We start from the raw sequence: 26,300 nt of genomic DNA on the forward strand, positions 1-26,300 counted from the left end.
AGGGTCTAACCTTAGAGAATCATCAGATTTCATATTCCCATTGTTCTCAAAACACCTCACATCTCATATAAAAAGCTATCAAACGTCCCCTTAAAGTTCAAAAGAACTAGTTAAAACTGGTCTACCACCCAATTATCGGTCGACTTCTATGAATCAGTTGATTTATTTTCATAACAAAGTGCACAAAAAAATAATTATTCAAATAGAAAAGTTGTCCAGAACAGTTTGTTCTTGCGTTATCAAGTAACAATAACATATCTAAGTTGTCCAGAACAATTTGTTCCTGCTTCGTAAATAAAATATCTCCCTGTTTCTCTCTTTTTTTAATTGGTGGAAGGGAACTCATGGCCAAATGGGACCGACCGAGGGAGGGCATGGAGATTTTCTACGACACGTGTCGGGCGACGACTGGCTAGTCTGCGTAGCTCCTACCGCGTCGCCTAGCTCTTGGAGAGGATATTCCCCACGAGGAACCCCGCGGATAATTGCCGCCATGCCCCTTTGAAATTCTCTCCTATCCTCCTTCTTCTCTTCCTCTCTGCTCATCAGCCTCCGTGGGCCGCTGACGCGAGCGCAGATCTTTTCCCTTTCCCTGCCTTTTAATCCGCTCTCCGACGCCATGAAAGGGAGAACCTCCGACGCTTAGAGCAGTTTTGCCGCTACGGAATGATGAAGCTGCTCGTCTCCGCCTCCCTTCACTCCACCGCTTCCTATGGCTGTCGTCTCTCTTCCATTCCTTCCCCGCCCGCCGTCCCTTGCTTCGGTTCTTTCGGAGGGAAGCCGCACCGGGTGATGGTTAGAGCTCCTGGTCCCCTAAAGAAGGTCGCCAATGCGAGGTCAATTGTCATCTCCGGGCGGATGCATCTAATTTTTAGTCCGCCGTCTCCCGTATGCAGTATGTTAAATTAGCCTTTTAGGTTGAATGGCTCGTCTTTTCGACTGTAGGCTCTTTGGAGGACGGAGTTTGATTCCTCGCGCAACGCCGCCAGAGACGGAAATGCGACCCGAAAGCAATGATGACGAAAACGTAGGCATTTAAACTTTTTTGTTTTTAACTTTTGTCACCGTTACATTGTCCCCATGTTTTTGTTTCTCTTACGTTAAGCATGATTCTGTGCAGCTGGGATTCCATATTTCTGTGCATTTTGCTTGGAAATCTCTCTTGTCGGAGAATACTTCTTTTACTGGAATGTGCTCTCTGTTGAGTTATCGAGTTGTTTTGGCATTAGACTCGTGGTCGGCTGTGGGAAATTGTAATTTTTCCGTAAACTATTGAGGATCAATGTTTATTCGAATGACCATCGTAAGACAAGACTAGATTTAGTAGCTCTGGAGCTGATGCTTGCGCAACTTCGAGTCGTTTATGAGGAGAAGATGCACCTGATTCTTCATGCATTTTGTCTGCTGAGTTACAGGAACCCATGTTCCATCGCACATTGTGACGATGTTACCGGTTGCTTTTAATTCTAAATGTTTGGCAAAAACACATGAGGTTAATGATCTTTAGATGCTAACGGGATCAAGTTTATTAAAATAATTATGGCTATCAATGTCCAAATACGGGCAACTGAGACTTCAATACACTGGCACCCAGCAGTATGATACATGATATTCTTTGGCCGGCGAACTGAAAAGTAAGGCCATTCTGTTGGATTAACAGCAAATCAGATGCTCTTCATTATTGCAGGACCTCTGTGGCAACTATTTAACGATGATAAACATATGTACTCATTTTTCGAGCGTCAAGGCTCTAATTCTTAGCCGACTCGGCTGATGTTGACAAAAGAAAGCCAAGGACTATCCCCTTCAATGAATGATGGTGTATTGCGATCTGGTTGATCAAGGGAATGTTGCTTTTTAGGACATCAAAGTTATCTTGTGCATGCTTGAAGAAGATGAAATTTATCCGAATTCCATACTCAATTCCTTTTCCACGTTTTGATTTATTGAAATTCTACACTTCTTAACTTACATTTGTGATGTATTTTGTAGGTAGAAAATAATTAAACTTCACTACAGTCTAAATAGGACCATTTCATTCTCCATTTTTATAGTTATCGTTAATTCACTTATGGATTGGTTGCAGGAGAAAGAATCATTTCCTGTTGGAGGATCGCCTGCTTCACTTGAACCTATTCAGCAAGCTGATGCCACTGATTTTCAATCATCCACCAACCCGGTAGTTTTGATAGCTCTTTACTTAGAAGTTAGAACTGAAAGCTATACAGTCGATCAACTCTATCCTATCTTTGTGATCGACCTGGTTTTTGATCTGAAACGCTTGCTGCTTGGAATAACTCAATGCTTGATTTCTTCTATTTTCACTCAGTGCCTCAAGCTTGCTATTGTTTTACTTATCCATCATCCTAGATGCTTCCATTTGATCATTTGGTAGTGCAAGCCAAGCCTCCTGATTTTTTTCTAGGTTTCAATAGTTTCAATGTACATTTTAGTAATCGATCATCCAGATATCTGCTGACTAAATTTTTTGCTTTTAATTAGTGGAATTGTTGAAGCTGCTGACCACTGTTTGAATCAGATAGAGCCAGATATCTCAACTGATAATACTGACCACTGTGTTTGCAACTGCTTCAATCTTCATTTACTTTTCTTGCCCGTACTCTCATTTAAATTGATTGTCACACTTATCTGTCTTCACAGAATAATGACCAATCCCAAGAGAAGGCAATGCTTGACATAAGTAATACAAGTGACAAAGACGCAGGTGATTCAAATGCTCCAGTGGGAACTCAGGTTATTTTTCGGATGACTATGCCTGGTCATGCATGCATGTGTCTCTATGTGTTATTATAGTGTGCATCTGAAGCATCAGTTGCTATCTCTTATTTATTTATCATTTTCTTTAACTTGTGATCAAAACACTTATTTGATGACTGTTCTTCCTTAGGGCAATGACGAGGTTGAAGAACTAGCAAGTGGGTCCCCCTTGCCGGGAGTCAAGGTGATTTTGCTTTCAAGTCTTGTATTGATCTGCATTCTGCTTCTTAAGTACACAAAATTTTTGGTTCAGCCATTTGGCTTTTTATGAGATAATTTTCTCACTTTTGTGTTGCATTTGTTTTGGTGCTTCCACAATCGTTGCTCCAGCAACTTGGTGAACCAATCAGAATTCCGAAGGCATCAATAGATATTCTCAGGGATCAAGTATTTGGATTTGATACTTTTTTCGTCACAAGCCAGGAGCCATATGAGGTGAGAGCTTAGTGTGCTGGTTTCATGTGTAACTTGCTCCATCTCATGTATTACAACATGCCAAATGACATCTGTACTTTATAGTTATACAATGCTTATAATATCCCAAGTGGCCGGTGCACCTCTAATATTCTATGGTTGTGAACTTTTCTGAGTTTTATAAATTTATTAGGTTGATTTGCATTTGCTTCACTCCTTTAGGAGTTTATCTCCACATTTACAGGTGGGTTCTTAACTAGAAACTGTTTCAATTGATTCGATGTGCATATATATGTGCCTTATGTAAAAAACAATCTGCTTATGCAATATGATTCTTTAAACTTTCTTCAACTACCTTATTCAAAAGTGTTTTGCAATGTCATTCCCAGGGTGGAGTGCTGTTCAAGGGAAATTTGCGAGGGCAGGCATCTACAAGCTATGAGAAGCTAACCAAAAAGATGCAGGTGCTTTGCTTTGTAAACAGTTCAGACCGCTTCAAGTTCAAGTTATAGGAAAGTTAGATCTTAATTTTCACCTTATGCCACAGGATAAATTTGGTGACCAATTCAAACTTTTCCTGCTCACAAATCCAGAGGATGATAAACCAATTGCAGTAGTAGTTCCCAGACAAACTTTGCAGCCAGAAGCTAATGGTACTGGCACATCATTTGGTTATTTTTCTTTGTCCATTTGAATTTCAATATTTGGTTCTAAAGTATGATATCCTAACAGCTTTTTCTATTTCCAATCAATTTATTTCAGCATGTGGCAAATGTGTGGGTTCTGTCTGGTCAGAGGGCATAGAAGAGTGGGATTATGGTGTAAAAAAAGGTGTATGTTGCTTTGCATAACATGATGGTTTTCTTGCTGCAGCTGTTCCTGAATGGTTTGCCGCTAGTGCATTTGGACTGGTGACTATTTTCACTTTGCTTCTTCGAAACGTACCTGCGCTCCAGTCAAATTTGTTGTATGTATACTTCCTATTTCCTTTTCCTTTCCAACAAATTTGGTTTAGAATATTGCAACATAATATCTGTTGTTAGGGCTGAAAATGGAATGAACTAAAGCTGTATAATAGGTTTTGGCTTGTATATTCTTAGTGCCCTGAAAAAATGACTGGATTGATGAAGAAACACATTCCTCCTGCAAATTTGCTGGTCCTCTTTTCTCTTTAAGGAGAAGAAGGCACATTGAACAAAGCCATATTTTTCTTGCTTTAATGAATTATGATAAGCTGTTTGACCTATTCTTATTATTTTGTATGTATTATTGTTAACATGCATTGTGAAGCAGTATATATTACATAATCCTAGCAAATTCAGAGTTAATATCAATTGGAAAGGTGTGAAATAACGTGGAAAATAGAATGGAGGTGAAGGCCATTTTCTCTTGAATCACTAACAAATCTTTGTTTTTGTTTGATTATGAATTATTATAAATTTATATCAGTAGGTATTTTGGTAAGCTTGTATAACCAGGGGATCACACTGTCAGATATGATGACCCTATATCTCTAACCATTTTTTTGGCATTTAATAGTAAAATCCTGTTAATGGCTCAATACTGGGTGGTGCCATACTGTCTATTGAGCTGCATTTGACTAGTAAATGCTTTAAAATTCTGTTATGATGTTAATGAGAATAAAAATTGTTGGTGAACTGCGAGTCTGTATAGCCTTAAATGAGTCCCTGCTTCGATTCTTGGAACCTCATTCATTCTGTTGCATCATATGCAAAGATTTACATGGTTCTAATAGTGACCGGAGCTATGAAGTTAAGCGATGCTTTCTACAAGCTGTCTGACCTGGCTCCTCTGTATGTGACTCACAATCAGAGTAGAACCTTGTAAAAAAAAATGCACCTGTTTTCTGTATTTTTGACCAAATGAATATCTGGTCAGGTAGCTACCCGGTCTCTGATTTGACCATAGTGATTTGAAAGATTACTTGTACATGTTTCTCTGCTGATTATGTTCAATCTGGTTTATGCGCACTGGAAGTCTAGAACAGGGCCTAATATAGACTTGCTTGGACCTGAAAGGATGCTAGCTTTGGAAATTTGTCTAAAAGACAAGCTGTTGGCTTAGTTGCCAATGGCTTCTTTTCTTATGCGGAATTCTGCTATTTCTACCTCTTGAACTCATATAAGGTGAAGGTGACTTCGTATTGACTTGAACATGTCTGTGGGCAAATAGAACATGATAAAGTTGCTCAAACTATGTTAAAAGTAGGAAACTGAACAGCTGATAGCTAGTCGTGAAGAAGAAAATTATTAAAGAGGGAGAAAAGTAAGAGGACAGAGTGGTAAATAAACAAAGTTTAAAGTACTCTTTTAGGGTGATTTTTTGTGTGGATTTGTAGCACTATTAATTCAATAGCTGCTTTAGTGACAGGATCAGGACCATCTTTTTGGCTGGAAAATACTTCTACTTTTTATGCAGCATGATTCTTTAAAGCTTAACCAATGGTAGACAATTCAAGAGTTTGTGAACACCAGATTGTTTAGTTACAATGTTCAGATATTTGAAAATGCAGATCTACGTTTGACAATCTTGAATTGTTGAAGGATGGTCTTCCTGGAGCCCTTGTAACCATAGGGTTGCTAGGAGTGCATGAAGTCAGCCATATTTTAACTGCAAAATCTATGGGGGCTAAGCTTGGTGTTCCATATTTTGTTCCTAGCTGGCAGGTAGATTCTCTATTTTGCTCTTTCTCCACTGTAATTATCTCATTTTTCTCAGCTTTTGGTCACTCTCTCCAAGGAAACTCTATGTTTCAGGTATATGACTCAACTCAATCTTGGGAGTGGGGTTGGTAGCCTGAATATTTGTTGCCTCTGTGCTTATTAGAAGCAGCTAGATGTATCCATTACGAGCTTGCACATTTGTCAATTGCCAATGTCAAATCTATACTTTTTTTTTTTTTTAGGTTTCTTCTTTATATATGTTTTCTTTCCTTTAACTTTGCTGATGTGGCTTGCTTGCAGATCGGTTCTTTTGGTGCCATCACAAGAATCTTAAGTATCATACGCAATAGGCAAGACCTTCTCAAATTGGCTGCTGCTGGTCCTTTAGCTGGGTTCTCACTGGGTTTAATTTTCCTGCTTCTGGGTTTTATTTTGCCACCTGCTGATGGGCTTGGAATTGTAGTTGATCCATCTGTTTTTCATGAATCTCTCCTTGTTGGTGGTCTTGGTGAGTGCAAGTCACATCATCATTTTGGTGTAAAGCTCAATGGTTATTTCTGGCATGAAAGAATTTTGATGTCTTGGCATTTCAAAACAATTACCTGCATAGGGTGATCTTATAATTTATGAACTAACACATTATAGTTTAGAAATGCAGGAAATGTTTTTTTTAGATTTTATGCTCATGATAACACTTTCTTAAGGATGGTTAACATAGTTGTTGGTCATGGTAATTCAAATAAGATCATGAATTTGTTGACATTGACCAAGAATTGTGAGCTTTATGTGTCCCTATGTGTTCATTTTCTGTATGGATATGTTTATGCTTGCATTCTCTTTCCTTATTGCTTTGTCAGTGGAGGTGTTTAATTGTTGATTTCCATGATCCGCTCTTGCAGCCAAACTGCTTCTTGGGGATGTAGTAAAAGAGGGAACTCCTTTATCTATCAACCCCCTGGTTTTATGGGCATGGTCTGGACTTCTAATAAATGCTATAAATAGCATTCCTGCAGGGGAACTTGATGGAGGCCGCATCGCATTTGCTTTGTGGGGAAGAAAGGTATGAGCCTCAGTAAAAGAGGAGTAGAGGACACTCCAATCTGCTTAAAGTCAACCAGTTGTATGTTGACAACATCATTGTTTTGAGTTTCTATTATTTGTTTATCACCTTCTACGAAGCACCTTCAGCTTTCACTACCACAAAATTCCCGAAGATTAACAAACAGATAACTTGTATGTGTCAGGCATGGGCTCGTATAACTGGTGCCTCCATTGCACTCCTTGGAGTCTCTTCATTATTCAATGACGTTGCATTTTATTGGGTTGCCTTGATATTCTTTCTGCAAAGAGGACCAATTTCTCCGCTTTCAGAGGAAATAACTCATCCAGACAACAAAAGTGTTGCTCTTGGAATTTCAATTCTATTCTTGGGCCTTCTTATATGTCTACCATATCCATTTCCTTTTGCACCCCAAGACATCTTATGAGAGAAGTTAAAAGCTGCTGCCTCAGAAATTGGAGATGCTCTTGCACAAAATGTCTTCCACCAGTAAAGTATCACTATGACCTGCAAGGAATTCTCTCTTTTACCAGGTAGGTATTCCATCTTATTCAGTAATAATTGTGTTTTTCTTGATTAAAATCTTTTGGCAATTGAGACTTTCGTATGGGTAGCTTAGCTGGCTGAATGGCTGAGTGCAATCAATTTCATGGGAATAGGCACTCAAACGCATCAATTCTCATTCAAGGAGAAAGTAGGGTAGCAGATATACTTCTAGACTGCTTACTTTCAACTATATTTGTAGTCTGCTTACATGGAACTACTTCGACTGTTGGCACTTCCAGAAGTATCCTGCAGAAGAAGAGAAGCGATCCGCAGCTGTTCCACTAAGTGGGTTGCCCCAGAGCTCGGAAGATACAGTTTTGATCGACCTGCAGATTATGTGGCTAAAAAACTGGAGGAAGCGTGTCATGTTAGCATGCTACACATGCTGAACTCCTCGAACATTTTTGCTTGCGGAATGACTGTAAAGTTGACTCTTCCATGATGGTGGAGTTGGTTAAACCACATGGAAACTGTGTACATGATTTAGGCTATTCTTTCTCATCTGCTTGATTGAAGCATGGAACTTTTTTCTTGTTGCAGATAGACCACTGCGAAGAGAATTTGTGGCATGAAATGTTGATATTATTGACACTAAAATGCGCCTGTTCTTAAAATGCTGTATGTATCGCAGCCATTTTACATTGACAAAGGTGAATGGCCATCCATGGAGACAATGGTTCAAGCCAACCTGAGTCAATCAGATTGTCATCTTTCGACTTACATCCTTGCCGGACACTGGATCTCTGTTTGTTTTGATGGCAGGACAGTATAAAATACAGGCACCATATCCAGGTCTTCCTAGTTCTACACCCACTTGTAGCTTTTTCTTTCTATAGAAGTACCATCTGATCTTGGTGCCCCCTCTGCGCCCTTTTTCGGTTAAAGTTAGAGTCGGCATCTGATCGTTGACTGATGTAAGAGTCAGGTTCAAAGGAAATAACTACGATTGGATTTATCTAGTGACGAGCGGTCACCTTTGTAGCCGTGAATGATGTACTTTCGCATTAATTGACACGAAGTAACCTTGAAGATGTTAAGTTTAGAATGATGTGACTTTTGAATAGCACGCACCTCAGAGACAATGGACCATCTTGGGTGCACATCAATGCGGCAGCGTTGCACGGTTTTTCTCCTTTCACGTGGACTCCAATGGTTTTCGGCTTTGGCCACGCTGGGCTAGAGCGGGCCTGTCCATTCCTCCATCTGCTCCTCGTTGCTGTCACACTCTCTCAAACGAGTTAATGCCCGTTCATTCCTCCATCTGGTCGACGTTGCTCTCACACTCTTTCTCTCAAAATGCTATCTCTCACACTCTCTCTCAAAAGAGTTAATGCTTGAAGGTATGAGTTGGCTTACCACGTCAAGTTGGGTTGCAAACAGGGCGGATTTCCCAACCCAACAATGTTTTGGGTATTTTTGGCTGTTTTGAATCTGATTCTTATCAGATCTCAACTGTTATGTCATGTTTGGATGGAGGAAAAGGAATGTATGGAAAGGAGAAAGGAGATGAAAGGAGACAATGAAGGAAAGGATAAGAAAGAAAATGAAAGGAAAGGATACCGCAGTTTCCTACTTTCAGTATTTTTCAATTTTGGAGCGTTTGAATTTATTTTGTTCTTCCTTACTTCTCTTTTTCTTTACTTTGCATCCAAACATTATTTTTTGTTTTTGCTCCTTTTTCTCATTAATTAACCAACCAAACACATTAATGGCTACCATTCTTTTCCATACCTTCTCAAATATAGGCCTTGTTTTTTTTTTCATATCAGTCATAGTTTTATTGTCTTCTTTACGCAAGCCCCGGTTTTAAGGCCCTAGCATACAAACTTTCTATCTGGCTTAATTAAAATAAGAGTTGTGAATCTTATGATTAAAGAAAATGACGATGATGCACTTTGTTTTTGGTACAAAATGTAAAAGCATAATGTTTCATCAACTTAAGGACAACATGTCAATCGTCGTCGCTTAATTTGAGTCTCTCCGTTCCTGTCATCAGCAAAAAAACCAGAAATATGGTGCGTTATTAGGAAATGCAACTGAAAAATGGCGCTACAAATGAAAATTTAGGATGAAAAAGACTTGAAAATAAATACTTTCTCACTTTTCTTATTCATTCTTTCCAGCATTAGAAAGTAAAAACTTGGCTTTGTAACGTCTTGCATGCGTTTCTTTTGCCATTGCTATCAAGATATGAAGTGGACCTACAAAGCGTACTGAAAAAGTGTAGGAAGATGAAGTCATGAACCTCAAAGGCAAGCCCCAAAATTGATAACAAACGGACATCAGCAAAAAGTATAAATGTGAAAAACAATTAGGTGCAAAAAGTTAAATTAATAAAGAATCATGGAAGTCAGTAAAAAGTAAGATAAAAAAAGTACATACAGAGCTAATTGTCCAAAAATAAATGATATGAGACGTGGGTTTCAATTTTAAAATGAAATGAGCTTGAAATTCCATTCTATTTTTGAAGGATGCGTTTAGTTTTCGAGAGATGCAATTAAACAAGTGCTTTTCTTTTTGGTGGAAGAGTTTACTACTGTTTTTAATTGAGACTTAGCTGTGACAGCCAGTTTCAAAATCCTTACTTGGGCTTACTATTTTTTAGCAGAGTGACATGTTGCAAAGTTTTTTTTCCTTTTTTTTTTTTTTTTACTTTTTGTCAAATATACAGAGAATCTACTGTTAACTATATGTTGTTTAACTGTCTTTATAAGTTGCAATAAAATAAAAGGCTTTGATTCCCAATTTATCATCATGAAAAATTGCTACTATTTAGTTCAAATAATAAGAACACACTTAAAATTTTTACAAGGACAAATTACACCATGAATTCTCAAAGAACTTAATATATTAATACCATTAGCATTATAAAATATTAAACCTACTAAATTTCAGAACTATATTAGACTTAGACATCATCCGCAAATAGTATTTACATACGGTAAACTAAGATGTCCAGGTCTTCCACGAGCAACTTTTCTTTCACATGACCACTTTTCTTTCACATGACCTACGTTGCGTGCACTATTTGCAACAATGCAAAGCCTTCAAAAAAACGTTTTTTTTTATTTGGATGGGTGTGACATGTTTAACCTGTCGGGTCTTGCAAGAAAATTAGAGAATTATGTTTGTTTTCATGAACCATCTTCCAAGGAGTTTAGTACAGCTGGTTGATTCTGTGCAGGAGCGGAGGGAGGGGGCCCGCCACGAACTAGTTGAAAAAAAATTACATTAAAAAAATAAAAAAATTTAATTGTTTAATGTATTCTTTTTTACTTAGATTCAGTTTGGTCCTACCCAAATTTGAGGTTGGATTATTTGACCTGTTCCTAAACAAAATCCTAGTTCCGCCCCTAATTCTGTAGTTGGTAAATAGTCATAAACTTTTACAAAGGCAACACATTTTCAAACATTAAAGGCAAAGAAAAAGTGGGGAGCTTGGCTTCTGATTTTTCCAAAAACCTAAACACTGTTGGTTCGATGTTGACATGATATTTATTAAACTTGTCTGTTTCCCGGAAGCAAAGTCAAAAATTGCAAAGAAGGGCAGGCTATAAACGCTTCAAGCACGAGTTAAAATCGATCTTAGTTCAGGATTTTGTCTCGTACACAGGAGTGGCGTATAGACTATAAGTTCGCAGACAATTTTTCTTCAAGGCCAAATGTGAATGTGATGCAGGAACCAAAATGGAAAACTAAATAGAGAGACTTTTTTTTTTCCAATTCAAACACGTCTACTGCACACATTTTTGCCCCAATACCAACAACATCGATCCAAACCAGTCTCAATCGTATTCGATGCAACATCCAATTTGAAGGTGACACATTCAACTTCATAAACTTTTTATTTGCATTTTATTATCTTGTAACCGATTGAAAAGTGATTTTGGTTTCGGTTCGATTCTTCTATGAATCTTCTTACCACCAAATTCAATTCAGGTACTAATTTGATGAAACTGTGCAAATTTTCTTGCTACCCAATTCAATTCAGATACGAAATTTTGTTGACATTTTTGTGGAATTCCGTATTGGAAAAAAAATCGTCAATGTTACTTTAGCATTGACAATTTACATTTTCAAAACACCAGTAAAACTTCAAAGTTCTGGAGTTGGATCAGCCTAAGTGGTTTGAATCGAAAACACCACCATGCTTTTAAACTTTAGCTTTGGGTTCAATCTTTTTCAAGTAATGACTTGAAAAACTCAATCTTGAACCCTGTGTAGTCTGTAGAGAAGCAATTTTTCACTCAAATGTTCAGCCATGGCGGCAGTCTCGGTCCGCACCAAAAAAGATTCGCCCCACCTTCCTCCTAAGAATTCACAAGGCAGAATTGGATTCGCTGTCCAGAAATAACCGAGCGTGGGATTTCTAATCTTATCGCATTGTCGTTAAACTGCCTTCCCTCGATTTTCATTTTCCTCTGTTCCTCTCTCGCTCTCTCTCTTCCCTTTTGTCTCCTACCGTCTCTTCTCTCTCTGTCTCTGCTTTTCTACTGGCGGCTTCAGAAACGTCCTCCCCTCATTATTTATTTTTCGGTTTCGAGCACTTCTTTCGAAGAGGCAAAGAAAGAGAGTGCCTTCCCTTTACCTCCTCGCCCACTTACAAGTTTCAGGCGACACCTGCTGTGGCTATCGTCTAACTTCTCTCATCTTTCCTGAACCTTCACACCTCTTTCTTTTTCTCTTTGCTGTTCAGCTCCCATTTTGACTCTAGTACAGGACCCATCTCTTCTTTCTTCCTTGTTGGTACCTCTGATGCGCTAGAGAAATGCTCTGCCTCAGCGTTTCCGCCAAGACCCACTACCCGAATGTGCATCTCGCCGCTCGTTTCTCCGTCGGAGATGGGGGTAGGAGGCTCCCTATGCAGCTCTCCACTCGGTCCCTTGTTAAATGCATGGCTGTTTCCACTGTTTCTGTTGGTACTGTTCTTTTCTTGCTTCAAGGCTTTAGCTTTTTCTCTTCTTCGGCCTGTCTTGGTGTTATTATCTATTCCTCTGCTTGTGGTTGAAACAGGCTCGGATGATGCCTTGAAATTCGTCGAAGCTTCAAAAAATGGGAACGTTCTGCCTCTCTATAGATGCATATTCTCTGATCATCTCAACCCAGTTCTTGCCTACCGTTGTTTAGTGAAGGAAGACGATCGTGAGGCTCCTAGCTTTCTGTTTGAGTCCGTCGATCAGGGATACAAGGGAACAAATGTAGTAAGTACTCGGATTTCGCCCCTTCCTCATATTTCAATCAACAGTTCCATTTGTTACTTTTGAGTCGTTTAGTTGTCGGGACCGCGTGAAACTCACTGTCTTTCTCTCGTACTATGCTGGTAGGGGAGGTACAGTGTTATTGGGGCACAACCAACATTAGAGATTGTTGCCAAGGAGAACCTCGTATCCATATTGGACCATAGAATGGGGAAAAGAACAGAAGAGTTTGTTGAAGATCCAATGGTGATACCAAGAAGAATTATGGACAAGTGGAAGCCCCAATTGACCGATGGACTACCCGATGCTTTTTGTGGTGCGTTATTGTACTTCTTTTTTGCCTTTTATCTCTTATCGGAATAAAGAGTTTGAAATCTAAAGAATAAACTTTATAAGCACAAATGCACGCTAGAAAATCCTATTCTTGCTTCCTGAATGCAATTAGACGAGCACCGTATTTCCTTTTCAGCTCATTTAAGTACTCTGAATAGCAATTAGAGTGCAAATCTTAAACCTGTCCATTGCCGTCCAGTGTCATGCACCTTAGGCTTTTAATCATGCCCACTTGCAGAAATGTGAAAATGTGGCGGAAGTAATTTTCCGCTTGTTGGGAGCAGCATGGAATGTGTTCCAATGCTGTTACAAAAGTGTTTTGGAAGGATACCATTGGCCACTGTAGACTCAAATTAGATTCTTGGGCAGATTCTAGTTGGTCGCTTTGGATGCACTGCGCTGGAATTCTACTTTTTCATCCTGTTTTTCTACTAACTTTCAGTTTTCACCGTGTCATGTCTTTCTCGCTGTCATTTTCCTGATTATATTTCTTGGATTTTGATTTCTCATTGCATGGGACTGCTCATTTGGATTCTAATACATAAATTGTTACTTAGAACCTGTCAATCGTTTTTGTATGTGTAAGTCCCAAACTTGCTGTTTCTTCGTCACAGTGTTTGTAATTTGATTTTGTTGATATGTACCTTCTCAAGTCGTATTCCTGTGGGCATTATTCTGGTTGCAATTTGCACGTTTCACTTGACCTTCTGTCTATCTGTGACTTAACATGCGATTGACTGAGTAGAAATAACAGTTGGATCTTTCCTAGTACATGCAGTTAGCTACTGGTTATGAGTTCGGGTCATTTAAAGGCTGGGATTTCCTTTTCCACATGTGAATCATCCATGTCAGCCATCTGAGAGGAGGAGTTGAACATTTTTTTTTTGTCTGAGAGGAAGAGATACTTGAACCTGTTTCACAACGAAACTCCATTTTATTTCCCACTTACATATTTGAAATGTATGTAGGTGTTGGGTGGCAGACTAAATGCCCAGGCTGAGGCATCTAGGTGCTTCAAACAAGACAGCGTTCTTTCAGATTTTAATGCTAAAAATGTAATTTTTTTATTTGTTCTATCTTCTAATATGTTTGAGATTCTCTTCTACCATGTTTGAGATGGAGGAATTCAAAACCCTCAGTTTTCCTTTTTTTCCTTTTCTTCCTTCCTTCATTCTCTTTGTCCCAATATTTTGTGTCAAATGGGACCAACTAGGCCTCATTTGAGCCTTTTTTGGGATTTGCTGCCTAGTCCCACCTTGACTACATAGTGGGAAACTTAATAAGAATGTCATATCTGCATATGGTCAGCTGCATCCCTATGATGGTGTTCAATTTTGTGTTATATATTAGCAATCTGGTGTTTACCATTTACAGGGGCTACTTTATATTTTTTATACTTGTTTTATGTTTCAACTTTAAATCCATGTCATATCACAACCCATAAGTTCTCATTTTCAGGTGGTTGGGTTGGGTTTTTTTCGTATGATACCATTCGCTATGTAGAGAAAAAGAAGATTCCCTTTTCATCTGCTCCCAAAGATGACAGAAACCTTCCAGATTTGCACCTGGGACTTTACGATGATGTCATAGTGTTTGATCATGTGGAGAAGGTAGGCATGTTTTCTCTTACAGTTCATGATGTTACTCCAATGACATAAATCCTTGCACAAGAGATGTTTCATTGGTTGCAAACATGACTCAAAGTGGTCTAATCTCCTGCATAGAGCCATTCAACATATTTTTGATTGCTGGATCACACATTTCTTGCATGCAAACATGCAATTATCTAATGTGATCTCTACAGAATAAGCCACAATTTGACAATGCCTATCTGTATTTCTGCTATACTGGTCCATCATATGTGAGTTCAGTTACTCCATGTGTGATTTTGTATGTTTATGGTTTTCTTAGAAAGCATTTGTGATCCATTGGGTTCGCCTAGACCAATATGCCACAGCAGAGGAGGCCTATGAGGATGGGAAGAAGTGCTTAGATATTCTATTATCCAGGGTGCAAGATGTTGACACGTAAGTTGACTCTCTCTTATTCATCACTTGGTTGAGTATTTTTATGTTTGACTAGTTAACATTATTCTTTCAGTTTATAGTTGTTTAAAGCTGAAGTTGCAATTTGCCAGGCCCATGCTGTCTGCAGGCTCTGTGAAAGCATACGATCACCTTTTTGACACTTCATTGAAAGCATCAAGCATGACAAGTGAAAGGTACAAGAAAGCTGTCTTGCAGGCAAAAGAACATATATTAGCCGGAGATATTTTTCAAATTGTTTTGAGCCAACGGTTTGAGCGGAGGACATTTGCAGACCCATTTGAAGTATATCGAGCATTAAGGATGGTGAATCCAAGTCCATATATGACATATTTGCAAGTACGGTTGCTTTCTACTACTATACTTCCTTTGTTATTGATTCTTTGCTTTCCAATCTTGGTTTAATTCATGTATTACATTATTAACTTTTTCTCTTTCCGTTTATGCCAGCTTGTTTTGCTGTTGTCTCTGTTCATTCATTACAATTGATGTCTTCTTTTTCCAGGCAAGGGGCTGCATACTAGTAGCTTCAAGCCCTGAAATTCTCACTCGTGTTAAGAAGGTAAGAGATCTGTCACTCAGCTAAGGTCAGTTAAGTTTTCTCCCTGATGGTTGCATTGATGAAACTTTTTTTTCGTGGGATTGAGAACCAAACAGACACTAGTCTGGAACATACTGTTCTAGTCCATTTGTGAGGTTTGCCCTTTTGTTTCTTGAGCTTTGACCATGTTTACTATTTGTTTCTTGGTGAATAATATACAATTATTTATGTCTGGTTTTAAATGGATATGGAAAATATACAAGTAGACAGTTGTCTAAGGGGAATATCCAAAATGTGTCCTAGTTGAAGTGTCATGTAATGAATCTTTATCGACTGGACTTCATTCGATAACCAAAGGAGATGCATTAAAGAAGGCAACAGGACATCACCTCTATTAAGTTCATGTAGCATTTCATGTGGAGCTATTGGCAAATGCTAACTGTGCAACATTTTACTGTCATCCACAAGAGTTCTGCCTCAGAGTCTAGGCTAAGTTTAACACAGAAAGGCATGTAGATATATTTTGGTGGAATTTGCTATTACCTGGTTTATAGATAGCACTAAGCAGTTGTCAAAATCTCATCTTATAGTCTATACTGCATGGAATCATGGTGTCTATGGTGTATAATGGGTAACAAAAAATGAAAATGTATATAAATCTATAGATTTACATTCAATATTCACACAAACCATCCTCAAATAAAAAAAATGAAAAACCTCAAATCAAGAAAACGGAACCCTAAGTTGTAATAGTGAAAACAAAGAAAGAAAGAAAAAAAAAAAAACTTACCTGGCTGCCGCCAGTTTCTGCCCTGCACTGCCTGACGTGGCCGTCGGTCGCGGACATCATCGCTCTACTGTGGAACAATGGCAGTCGGGGTTGAGTTGAAGAGCTCGACATTTGGTAAGTCGTAACATAAAAACAGTGGTTTTTTTATAGTTTGAATTGGTCTTACCCAGACCCGATCCAAACCCTCTCGTCGTACCCCGTTCCGCCTACAATGGTTTTTTTATAGTTTGGATCGGTCTTACCCAGACCCGATCCAACCCATACCCAACCCTCTTGCCATACCCCGTTCCGCATAGCAGCGTGCCGGAACGGTTACGTGGGCGATTCCACGTACCCGTGTCACATAGGTTTGCTGTGAACCTGAGAATCTGTTTTAGCTGAAATTTCATACAGTCTGTTTTAACTTTTAATTTTCCTATTTACTATATAATCTGTTTTTATATGTAATAATCTGTTTTACGCACTTGCATCCAAGCTTTTCTGAAAACTTCCACACCTGTACCCTGCACCTGTGCTACAAGAGAAGGTTGGGTGCCATTAATGCTTGTGAACCTTTTTCCTTGAGTTTTTCAATCTCCTTCCTGTCAGACTTTTCATTTTTCCTTTTTATTCTCCATTTGACCAATAGAAATTAACAACGAAACTAAGTAGCATCCAGTTTTTTTGTCCCTTACAGTTCTTAGTTTATTGGCTTATCTCGCTTGTTATTTAGATATAATGCATAAGTATTGAGCTAGATGCTAGATTTTCTCATTGTTTGTCCACTTTCTTTGTTTTTATGCTGACTTTCTGAAAGGATTTATCCTTATTGGCAGAATAAAATTATCAATAGGCCATTAGCAGGGACTGCTAGAAGAGGCAAGACAGAGGAGGAAGATGAGATGCTAGAACATCAACTATTGAATGATGCAAAACAATGTGCTGAGCACATTATGCTGGTTGATCTGGGAAGGAATGATGTTGGAAAGGTATCTAATATCAACCCATCTGTATTCCACATTCATTTAAAGCATACAAACACATCTGCATGGTTATTGGTTTTCATGTTACCATTGTCTTAGAGAATCTAGAAAGATATTAGGTTCTCTTGCAAAATTGAGTACCAGATATTGGAGCAGTTATCTTTTCAATTAGTTTGAGATGCTACTCCTTTGTTCCTCTACATTGATTTTCATGATAAAGCTCTGTTATATTTGTCTTTATTGTTCGTATTTTGAAGGTAAGGATCTCAGTAATCTCTTATCCTAAACTTTTACCCACTAGGTATCCAAACCAGGATCAGTGAAGGTGGAACGACTCATGAACATCGAAAGATATTCCCATGTGATGCACATCAGTTCAACGGTGAGTCTCAAGCTTGCTGAATTTGTAATATAGATTCAATTTTAGAGGATACTTGATGCATGACGTAAGTTGGCGCTCTCAGTATCTGACTTGGGCTACTGCTTAATGATATTGCATTTGTTGTTGCAGTCGTGATCTCATTTTACAATGTTCAAAAAGCTTGTAACTCCTGTGCTTGAGTTGCTCTTCTATGCTTGTTCATTCTACTGTTCTACATATATGAGTTGTACAAACAGCCATTATTTGGGAGCTTGGACTTCTCTGTATCTCTGTTTTCATGTTATAAAATTTGGATAAAGTCGGCAGAAATCTAACCTGAACATGTTATTCCCTCCTATACAGGTGACTGGAGAGCTGCTTGATGGTCTCTCTTGCTGGGACGTTCTGCGTGCTGCGCTCCCTGTTGGTACCGTTAGTGGTGCTCCTAAGGTCTGGTATAGTTTCTTAAGTTTGAGATCTTTTGCATCATCCGGCTGCAAGTTGTTCGATTCAATTTTTGATTTGTATGCACATACTGGCGTACAGGGGCCTTAAGCAGTAACACTTTCTCAGAAATTATTGTTATTTTTCTGCCATTCTGCTCAACATTACTCACATGCCATACTGTTTCTCTCTTTCCCTCCGTCACACAGGTGAAAGCCATGGAGTTGATTGACCAGTTGGAGGCAACAAGAAGGGGTCCATATAGCGGTGGCTTTGGTGGCGTATCATTTACTGGAGACATGGATATTGCTTTGGCTCTTCGAACCATTGTGTTTCCCTTAGATTCCCGTTTTGACACAATGTACTCTTACAAGGACGCACAAAAGCGTAGAGAATGGATTGCACACCTTCAGTCGGGTGCTGGCATTGTGGCAGACAGCGACCCAGATGATGAACAGCGAGAATGCGAGAACAAAGCTGCCGCCCTTGCCCGCTCAATTGATCTTGCTGAAGCAACTTTTGTCCATAAATAAGAGTGATGTAGGCCAGAGTTCCTTTTTGTTTCTGGTTTGTTGATATTTGCGTGTTATCTTCTTAAAGAATAAATGGCCTTACTATTATTTGCGGCCTTAGATTTTCTTTTTGGGTGTTTGAACACCTACCATGTTAATTCAGGATCACATTGCTCACCCAGATAATCTAAAAGTTTGCAATCGGAAGCATGAATGTCCAACTAACCGCATTCGAGCAAAATGCCTGCCGTCACTCTTGTTTTCTCTGTTCTCCTTTTGCCTTGTTAGACACTCTGAAGCTTGTGAGTGTTTGAACATTACCATGTTAATTCATGGCCCCATTGCTCAATGCTCGCCAGTTTGTTAATATGAAAGTTTGCAGGGGAAGCTTGAACAGGTGCTTTCTCCAAATAGCTTCATTCGATCAAAACGCATGCCATCGATCTTGTTTTTTTCTTTTTTCTCTTCTAGACCCTCTGCGTATGTGAACAGCTGCAGAACTCCGGTGCAAGGTTGGAAACCCCATGTGAGAGAGAGAACAGAAACATAGAAACCCCTAGTCAGCTTGCAGGCTCTGTATCATCCTGGAGAGCCCCTGGAGAGATGACAGATTGGGGGTTTAGGCCTTCATTCTGGTGGTGGGTCTCACCCGCTCACCCACCTTGATAAAGTAGCTTATGGCAAAGCAGCTTATGTGCAACTGCGTTGCAGGAAGGATGGACTACCCATTTTCATTTGTCATCTAAACCCTGAAAAATCTGACTATGCAGAAATGAAGATCCATACATCACTTGCAAACTCTAACAAAAATACATATCTAGAATCTCTAACGTGCAATTTTTTATGATCGTTGGTCTAAGTCTATTACTTTGTTTGAATACGTGAAATTGGATGGATCTAAAATCTTCTCAAAGCTTGTATCGAGACCTGAGATTGGACATATTGAGACAATAAACGTTGAATCTATTTTCGACCCGCCAAAGTAATGCTAGTGAAGAACTTTGGTCGGGAATCTTGTTCTCAGCGAAGATCCGGATGGACCAAAGGCTGAAGTAGATATCTCTGCAAAGGTCTGGATCGCGCATGGGTATGGAACCGACCCGTTTTGGCCATGGATATGATGAGAGAGAAAATGAGGCGCCCTTTGCTCATCTACTCTATCCACTTGTTGAGGTTGTGACCGCGCTGAGTTCAGAGGAACAGAGAAGGAGCAATGGCGCTCGCGCTGGTCGGAAACCTTCTCTCTATGCCCACCCATCGCCACCTTCCCGACATTTCTTCTCTCTCTATCACAAGGCATTCTACTGTGGGATTCCCCGTCTCCTCTCCGTCATCATCTTCTCTCTCTCTCGTCGTTTCTCCCCTTCCTCAAACCCACCATCTTGGTATGCTCTCTCTCTCTCTCTGTGTGTGTGTGTGTGTGTGTGTGTTCCTGTCTCTGCCTCTCTCTCAATTTTAATCCGTTGATGATCTTCTTTGTTTAGTGTACTGTGGTCGTGGGGATAAGAAGACCGCCAAAGGGAAACGTTTCAGACACTCATATGGCAATGTGAGTTCCTTCTCCACCTTCAGCTCCATAATTCTTTTCATTTTCGTTCCTTTTTTGTGTGTATGTTTTGGCCTTCTCTGCCTTGTACAATCAGCAATAGTTATTGCCTAGTTTTGAATTCTTGGGGTTGTGTCTAAGGGATGAAAACGAAGGGTACCTTGTGTGGTGTGTAACAGGCGAGGCCCAGAAACAAGAAGAAAGGGAGAGGGCCTGCGAGGCCGCCCACCACCCCAGCGCCGCCAAGGAAGGACCGCTTCGATGATGGGGAGATCATCAAGATTGAACTGGACGAGTCTTTGTTCTCTAACTAGAAATTGTTTCTGTTCGATGCCCTAGTCGGCCTTTATGCACTTTGTATTCCTTTCTCTTTTCCTTGTAGATCGACTGCGAACTCTTCTTTGGGAGTAATCCCTCATGCTTTACTGGTACTGTTTGATGAATTTTGCTTTTGGAAGAAGTATTGGTTGCATACAGGCATTTGCTTATGTTTGGACACTATGCTCTTGGGCAGGGGAATGTGCGCACACACATATAAACTTGATACAATTTGAAGTTTGTTACTAGTAATAGAATAGCTCATTCTTTTCAGTTCTTCAGTGTATGGTTTTCTTACAAGTAAATCCACTCGAGCAAAATGGTGAGGACTGAACTTCGTTTAGGTGGAATAACGGTTCATGGCTCATGCACATAATGAGATCAAAAAATCTGATTATGCACCCTCTACCCGCTCGAGAAACCTCACTCTACAAATTAAGCATCTCGATCCTATTCTTTGCAACCGAATATTTTGTTTTATAAAGTGAACCGCTAGTTTGTTTTCATTATCTTGATTACAATATGCCGACTAGCAGTTAATAAACATCTGCTTTAAAAGAGATAATATTATTTTTCGTGTCCCTTGAGAAAAAGATGCAATTTCATTTGTTTGTTGTCAAGGATTTTAACGTGGTTTCTGGAAAGGCACATTTTATGTCAGGTCTTGCTGCAGGGAGCTTCTTAGTGTGGTTTGTCACGTTGTCATATTTCCTCAAGATTCGCTTGCCAGTGTCAAGGACTCAAAATTATTGGGGCTGTGGCGTCTTGTCAGTTCCTGTGCTTACTGTAAACAAACACAAAACTAGTACTTTGGTCCATTCATTTTTCTCTTATGACTTGGTCGTCATGTATCTTGCATTTCCAGAAAATAAAATACATTCTTGACCTTCTGGTTATGGACTGTTGGAACGTCTGAAATTTTATTTCATCTATGGCCTCATGGTCTATATGTCTGTTCTGCTTTTAGGATCGGTAGTTTTTGGAGATAGCTGATGTTAAAGATGTGGCGTTTCCTTAAATTGGATGAGCCCATGCATCTTCTTTTTCACCCTTTTGCTCTCTCGCTTGATTTTCAGTGGTTACCTGATGGTTGCCATGGAAATCTGCAAATGCTGTTTCACTCGTTTAATTTTAGTGGCTCGCTGAACATAGATGGGTATTAACGCTTTAGCAATTAGTGAGATCCATTTCCATGGCTACCAAGCAATAGATATCTTGATGGCATTCATAACGATAAAATTTCCGGGGTAGGAAGAGGCTTCAAGAAATTTTAGTTTTTGTTTTTGCTTTAACCACCGAAGGATGCCCATCCCTGCGCAGAAGTTACCAATCTTCTGTTCGAAAACGGCGACTTGTTCAACTCTCTTACATCTCGTCTCGAATTCTCTGATAATCCATAGACCACATTATCTTAATGATGGCCTGTTATGTATTATGTGATTTACTACAGTTCTGTATTGATGAAAGGATGTACTGTACGTTCTACTGCTGATTTCTCCGCTATTAACCATAATAAAACAGAACTCATGCTGCCATGATAGTTTTCTTCTCCTCAATCTCTGTTGCCGACAGTCATGTTAAGATGGGTGGGAGAAAGATGGGAAACTTGGCAGCTGGAACTGCAGAACAGGTCCTTTCTTTTTCTACCAAAAAAAAACAAGGCATGGGAGGACGACATCACATGCTGCAGACCGTACCTTCAAAAAGCATCACCGGATCTGTCACAGGGTGTGTGTTTTCTTCCTGCACCATATCTTCTGCAAGGGAGGAAGCGAGAATCCTGCTAAAGTTGTGCTCTGCTATCCAAGTTGGACAAAGATTCAACTTGTTATTTTCCTTTCAATTTGATCCTATTTCCATTTTTTTACCTTTGTTCTCAGTCTGCTTAGTCAGCAGATGAAAAAGGCCGAGTCCCATGGACAATTGCTGTGAAAAGGAGCTAATAAAAAAGAATGAAACAAACATGCCGACGTCATCCTGCACAACTGCTTACTCAACAAAGTGAAAGGGTATTCTTTCTTAAGGCTATCTCTGCGTGCATGCCATGGAATTGGACATCCAAAGTTTGTTACAAAAGTAGATTTAGAAAAAAGAAATGCAATACAGTACAAAAGAAGATCGTAGTTTATAGTTGGTTTCTGCAATTTAGCTGACTGTCCTTGATATCTTAGTCTCAATCCGACGACGGACAGGGAAAGCAGGGGATTAACAATAGGATGGTTCTTCAATAAAACAATGGGGAGGCGTTTTTCTAATGTTTCCTGAGGGAAACAGCGACGGTGATGTGACAGACCTGCACCGTCGCCGGCCTGGTGGTCGGTTGGAATTTTTTATCCTTTGCCGGCCAAGAATCCTTTTCAAAACTCCGTCGGTTGTGTCATCCTATCCATCATCCGCCTTATCGCTCGAAGCTTGTATAGTTATATATTAGAAGCGCCTCTTTCCCTATGGTTGCATTCTAACGTGAGATCTCGTGCTCTTTCACGCGACCGAATTCTTCCATCCTGAGAGGCGTGCCAGGGATGATCAACGGGGGACATGAACATGCCCAAGTTGGTTCGGCAGAAGAAGCGTCCATGTATCAAAAGTCCCCCTTTTCCTTATCTTCGTCGTCGTCTTCCTCACCAGGCTACCCTACCTCTTCTTACGGTTCAAGTTATTCTTCAAGGTCTGCCAACCGAACAAATTTGATGGATCTAATGGGACGAGGAAATTCATCCTTGGGAAGGTTGTTTGCCATGGAACACTCCTCTCCATGTCTGCGTTTCAAGGACGATAACCATGGCTCTTGCCTGGTTAGGACTCCATTTCAATGGCAAAGTCACGGAGGGGAGAGGCCGGAGAGCTTTAAAATACCACCAACGGCGGCTGCCATCAACCATATGAACAACACTTGGAAATTTGAGCTTCAACAGCACGCCACGGCAGATCCAGAATCCGGTAGATGCTTATGCTTCCAACAGAAAAAAAACCAGAGGTTGCGAAGGACAAAATCATTTAGGAGTTTGCCGCGATCTCATTCGTTGGGATGCAAATACTGCATCGAAATTTGTCAAGCATACAGTTAGATTAAAAATCTTTGCTGTTGGAAGAAAATTTCGATGCATGTTGCTGTTTCACCGGTTTCAGGATACTCTACAAGTTTTCTGTAAAATGGTTCAAGCCAAACATGTGGTTCGTTCCTGAACATCGTCTTACCTCACCTCAAGAACAAATTATTTGACCATGTTGAACACCAATTAGTACTCGCAGAAAATACAGTGATCGGAAATTAATCTGTGAATGATGCTCCCATTCTCAATTGCAATTCTGTTACTCTGTCTGTTCCACAAATGAATCGCGTAGGTCTCCTGATGGAGATGAACAAGCTTGGCCTCCACCCACCTTGATGCCGCCGGCGTTGCCGGCTGCCGGAAGTACCCGCCAATTCTACTCCAATCCACAGGGTAAAAAGCCATGGGAGGGAGGATGGTGAAGTTAAAACCTGGCCTGCCTGCCACCCTTGAGGCCACCCTTGAAACCAGATAGGGGCCATTATGTCCCCACTTGGTCCCGTCAAACGTGAGTGAGAATTCCTGGATGAACTTGAATAACAGTGGGTGGTTTTTATCAAAAACCAGAACGGCGTTGTTCAGTCGCCTCCATTCCCCTGTCTCTGCGATCATTGACTGAGCTCCTATAGAATTCCTGAGACTAGAAAAGCTTCTCAGTATTATGACATCCGTGTCGACGTAAACACCACCAAATTTGTAAAGAACGGCGATCCTCAGCAGGTTGGACAGGTTCTGAGCAAGTGGGATCTCACCCGGGTCGACGTTCCCCTTCCTCAATTCCTTGAACCAGAGCTCAGCCGGCGTGCCGTTAAACAGAAACTGCAAATCGGGCGCCAGCGCCATTACCCGGTAACCTCTAGCAGATAGCGGTTTCAGTATCCGGCGGCCGCGGCCGGAGTCCATGCTCCTCGAGAGGATGAGCAGACAGGCAAAAGGGTGTTGCTTGAAGAGCGACTCCAGGGAGAAGAGCTCCCTCTGTCCGAACGATTCCGTTGATGAAATCCATGTCATGAAGAACCGGATTTCGCATCCTATTGAGAAGAATTCGCTAGCCGCCTTTGCGAAACGGCGCGACGAGCGGCCCGGGTGGATTATCTTAAACGTGGGGAGGTTCCTTCTAAACCATGACATCCTCTCATCTGCAGAGACATTAAGAGGAGGAAGAAGACAATGGGGATCGATTGCATGTTTCGACTGCCAACCACCCAGTTCTTGTTCCACCTGCAAGAAGCTCTGGTGGGTACGTTGGAAGGGCTTCAATCTTCTATGCTGCGCATGAGCAGGACTCCCGTGGATCGAAAAATTGGCAGAGGCAAGCAGGATCGTGAGAAGGAGAAGAAGAGCAGCAAGGGAAACGATGGTCGGCAGGGGAGGCGTCCTGTGATGGAATTGTCGGCGAACAGTGGGATTCAGCGAGGGAAAAAAATGCCGGGAGCTTACCAACATATTGGTGATCGGTGTTCATTGTTCGACTAACGACGGACAATCATGAACATTTCACGATGACTGGAGCAATTTGGAAAGCGAGAACAGAAGGAATCTCATCGCTTAGCGCCAGAACACAGTCTAGGAAACTCGATCCTGCGTTTCTGTGGAAAGATTTTGCATGTCGCTGCAGAAGTTCTAAGCAGCCTTAGAGATTTGAAGGGAGAATTGGGAAAGTGAAATTGGGGAGCGATTTAACTTGCTTTTGTTTCTTTCCGATCTCATGGTGTAGTAATTTCTTGAAGTAAGTCAAGAAAACTTTTGGCAGCCAAGTCTGAAAGGGAAAGGTCACTACTCTATGCAGGATCGGTTACATGCCTTCACAACTCGGCTCCACTCGAACTCACCCGATTAAACTGGACTCGAGCTCGAATACTAGAATAAAAGAGTTGAGTTCAAGTTCAGAAATGAACTGGGTTAATTCAACAGTTTGATCTCGAGTTAGGATTCTCGGCTTGGTTAGACTCGATTGAGCTAGCAAAAAATAAAGAATATGTAAAAGGCAATTCACAACATTATCATGACTGAAAAGTTATCTTAGCGGGTTTCTATGTGGCTAGCCTAGCAACACTGACATTCACCACTAGCACTAAATGAACATTTTTTTAATAAACAGCTCAACTGAGCTCGAGCCAGACCTCATCTCAAGCTTGGCCGAGCCGAGTTTGAGCTTCTTAAGCTCAGGCCGAGCGCGAGTTTATGCTGGTGACAAATCAACCGAGGAGTTTCCCAAGTTTTCTCAAAATTACCAGAACACTTTTAGGGGTTCCTTCCTGGCTTTAATAGCCATTAAAGCTGGTGGACGACGCCATTGAAAGATGGGCATCTGTGTCATTGTCTCAAGTGTCAATTTTTCCCATCAGGAAAGGAAAATTCCTCACACAGGGTTGCTGCTGGGGAGTTTCTGCAGCTTCAGGCAGTGAATGGGGAGTTGGCATTCACATGTGAGTGGGGCCTTGCAAGTATTTGCATGATGTGATGGATTCATGCATGAGGAAGCAGTCAAAAAACTGAATTAGGTGAAAACTTCTACCATCTTCTGGCATTGGTTCCAACTCTTACCGAACAACCTTCATTAAGCAGGCCTACGTGAACTGACCTCCATTGATTTTCTGCTTTTTTTGCTGCAAGATCAACCAGATTCACCACTAATACGTCCATCACTTTGATGTTCATAGAGTTCCATAGATAGAATTACTGTTGTTGGGGACTAAACTGTGAGTAGGAGAG

General features: G+C 40.4%; 4 protein-coding genes across 5 annotated transcripts; 3 read left to right on the forward strand and 1 right to left on the reverse strand.

The window, feature by feature from the left end:
- Window positions 1–493: 493 nt before the first annotated feature.
- LOC116254977 (probable zinc metalloprotease EGY2, chloroplastic) lies at window positions 494–8,062 on the forward strand. 2 transcript variants are annotated; one of them, XM_031630663.2, is made up of 14 exons: window positions 494–836; window positions 946–1,027; window positions 2,087–2,179; window positions 2,662–2,754; window positions 2,909–2,962; window positions 3,109–3,213; window positions 3,582–3,656; window positions 3,740–3,845; window positions 4,066–4,159; window positions 5,726–5,879; window positions 6,177–6,384; window positions 6,776–6,936; window positions 7,121–7,469; window positions 7,682–8,062. In XM_031630663.2, the coding sequence occupies exons 1-13, from the start codon at window positions 667–669 to the stop codon at window positions 7,361–7,363; spliced, it is 1,638 nt and encodes a 545-aa protein (XP_031486523.1). In that variant the 5' UTR covers window positions 494–666; the 3' UTR covers window positions 7,364–7,469; window positions 7,682–8,062. The 2 variants fall into 2 exon arrangements, with proteins under 2 accessions (XP_031486523.1, XP_031486522.1); XM_031630662.2 differs by having other exon boundaries at window positions 7,722–8,062.
- A 3,811-nt stretch (window positions 8,063–11,873) lies between these two features.
- Window positions 11,874–18,893, forward strand: LOC116254063 (anthranilate synthase alpha subunit 1, chloroplastic-like). Its single transcript, XM_031629126.2, has 11 exons — window positions 11,874–12,401; window positions 12,496–12,683; window positions 12,807–12,996; window positions 14,472–14,623; window positions 14,925–15,040; window positions 15,151–15,397; window positions 15,564–15,620; window positions 17,205–17,357; window positions 17,653–17,733; window positions 18,076–18,162; window positions 18,366–18,893. Exons 1-11 carry the CDS (start codon window positions 12,251–12,253, stop codon window positions 18,687–18,689), a joined length of 1,746 nt encoding a protein of 581 aa, XP_031484986.1. The 5' UTR covers window positions 11,874–12,250; the 3' UTR covers window positions 18,690–18,893.
- Window positions 18,894–19,809: 916 nt separating this feature from the next.
- On the forward strand, window positions 19,810–20,702 carry LOC116254065 (30S ribosomal protein S31, chloroplastic). Its single transcript, XM_031629128.1, has 3 exons — window positions 19,810–20,053; window positions 20,153–20,217; window positions 20,394–20,702. The coding sequence occupies exons 1-3, from the start codon at window positions 19,882–19,884 to the stop codon at window positions 20,526–20,528; spliced, it is 372 nt and encodes a 123-aa protein (XP_031484988.1). The 5' UTR covers window positions 19,810–19,881; the 3' UTR covers window positions 20,529–20,702.
- Window positions 20,703–22,544: 1,842 nt separating this feature from the next.
- On the reverse strand, window positions 22,545–25,343 carry LOC116254064 (uncharacterized). Its single transcript, XM_031629127.2, has 2 exons — window positions 23,731–25,343; window positions 22,545–23,569 (listed from the first exon to the last, which is right to left on the reverse strand). Exon 1 carries the CDS (start codon window positions 25,029–25,031, stop codon window positions 23,772–23,774), a length of 1,260 nt encoding a protein of 419 aa, XP_031484987.1. The 5' UTR covers window positions 25,032–25,343; the 3' UTR covers window positions 22,545–23,569; window positions 23,731–23,771.
- Between the last annotated feature and the right edge of the window lie 957 nt (window positions 25,344–26,300).

Source organism: Nymphaea colorata, chromosome 5, assembly GCF_008831285.2.
Source record: "Nymphaea colorata isolate Beijing-Zhang1983 chromosome 5, ASM883128v2, whole genome shotgun sequence".
Taxonomy (NCBI): domain Eukaryota; kingdom Viridiplantae; phylum Streptophyta; class Magnoliopsida; order Nymphaeales; family Nymphaeaceae; genus Nymphaea; species Nymphaea colorata.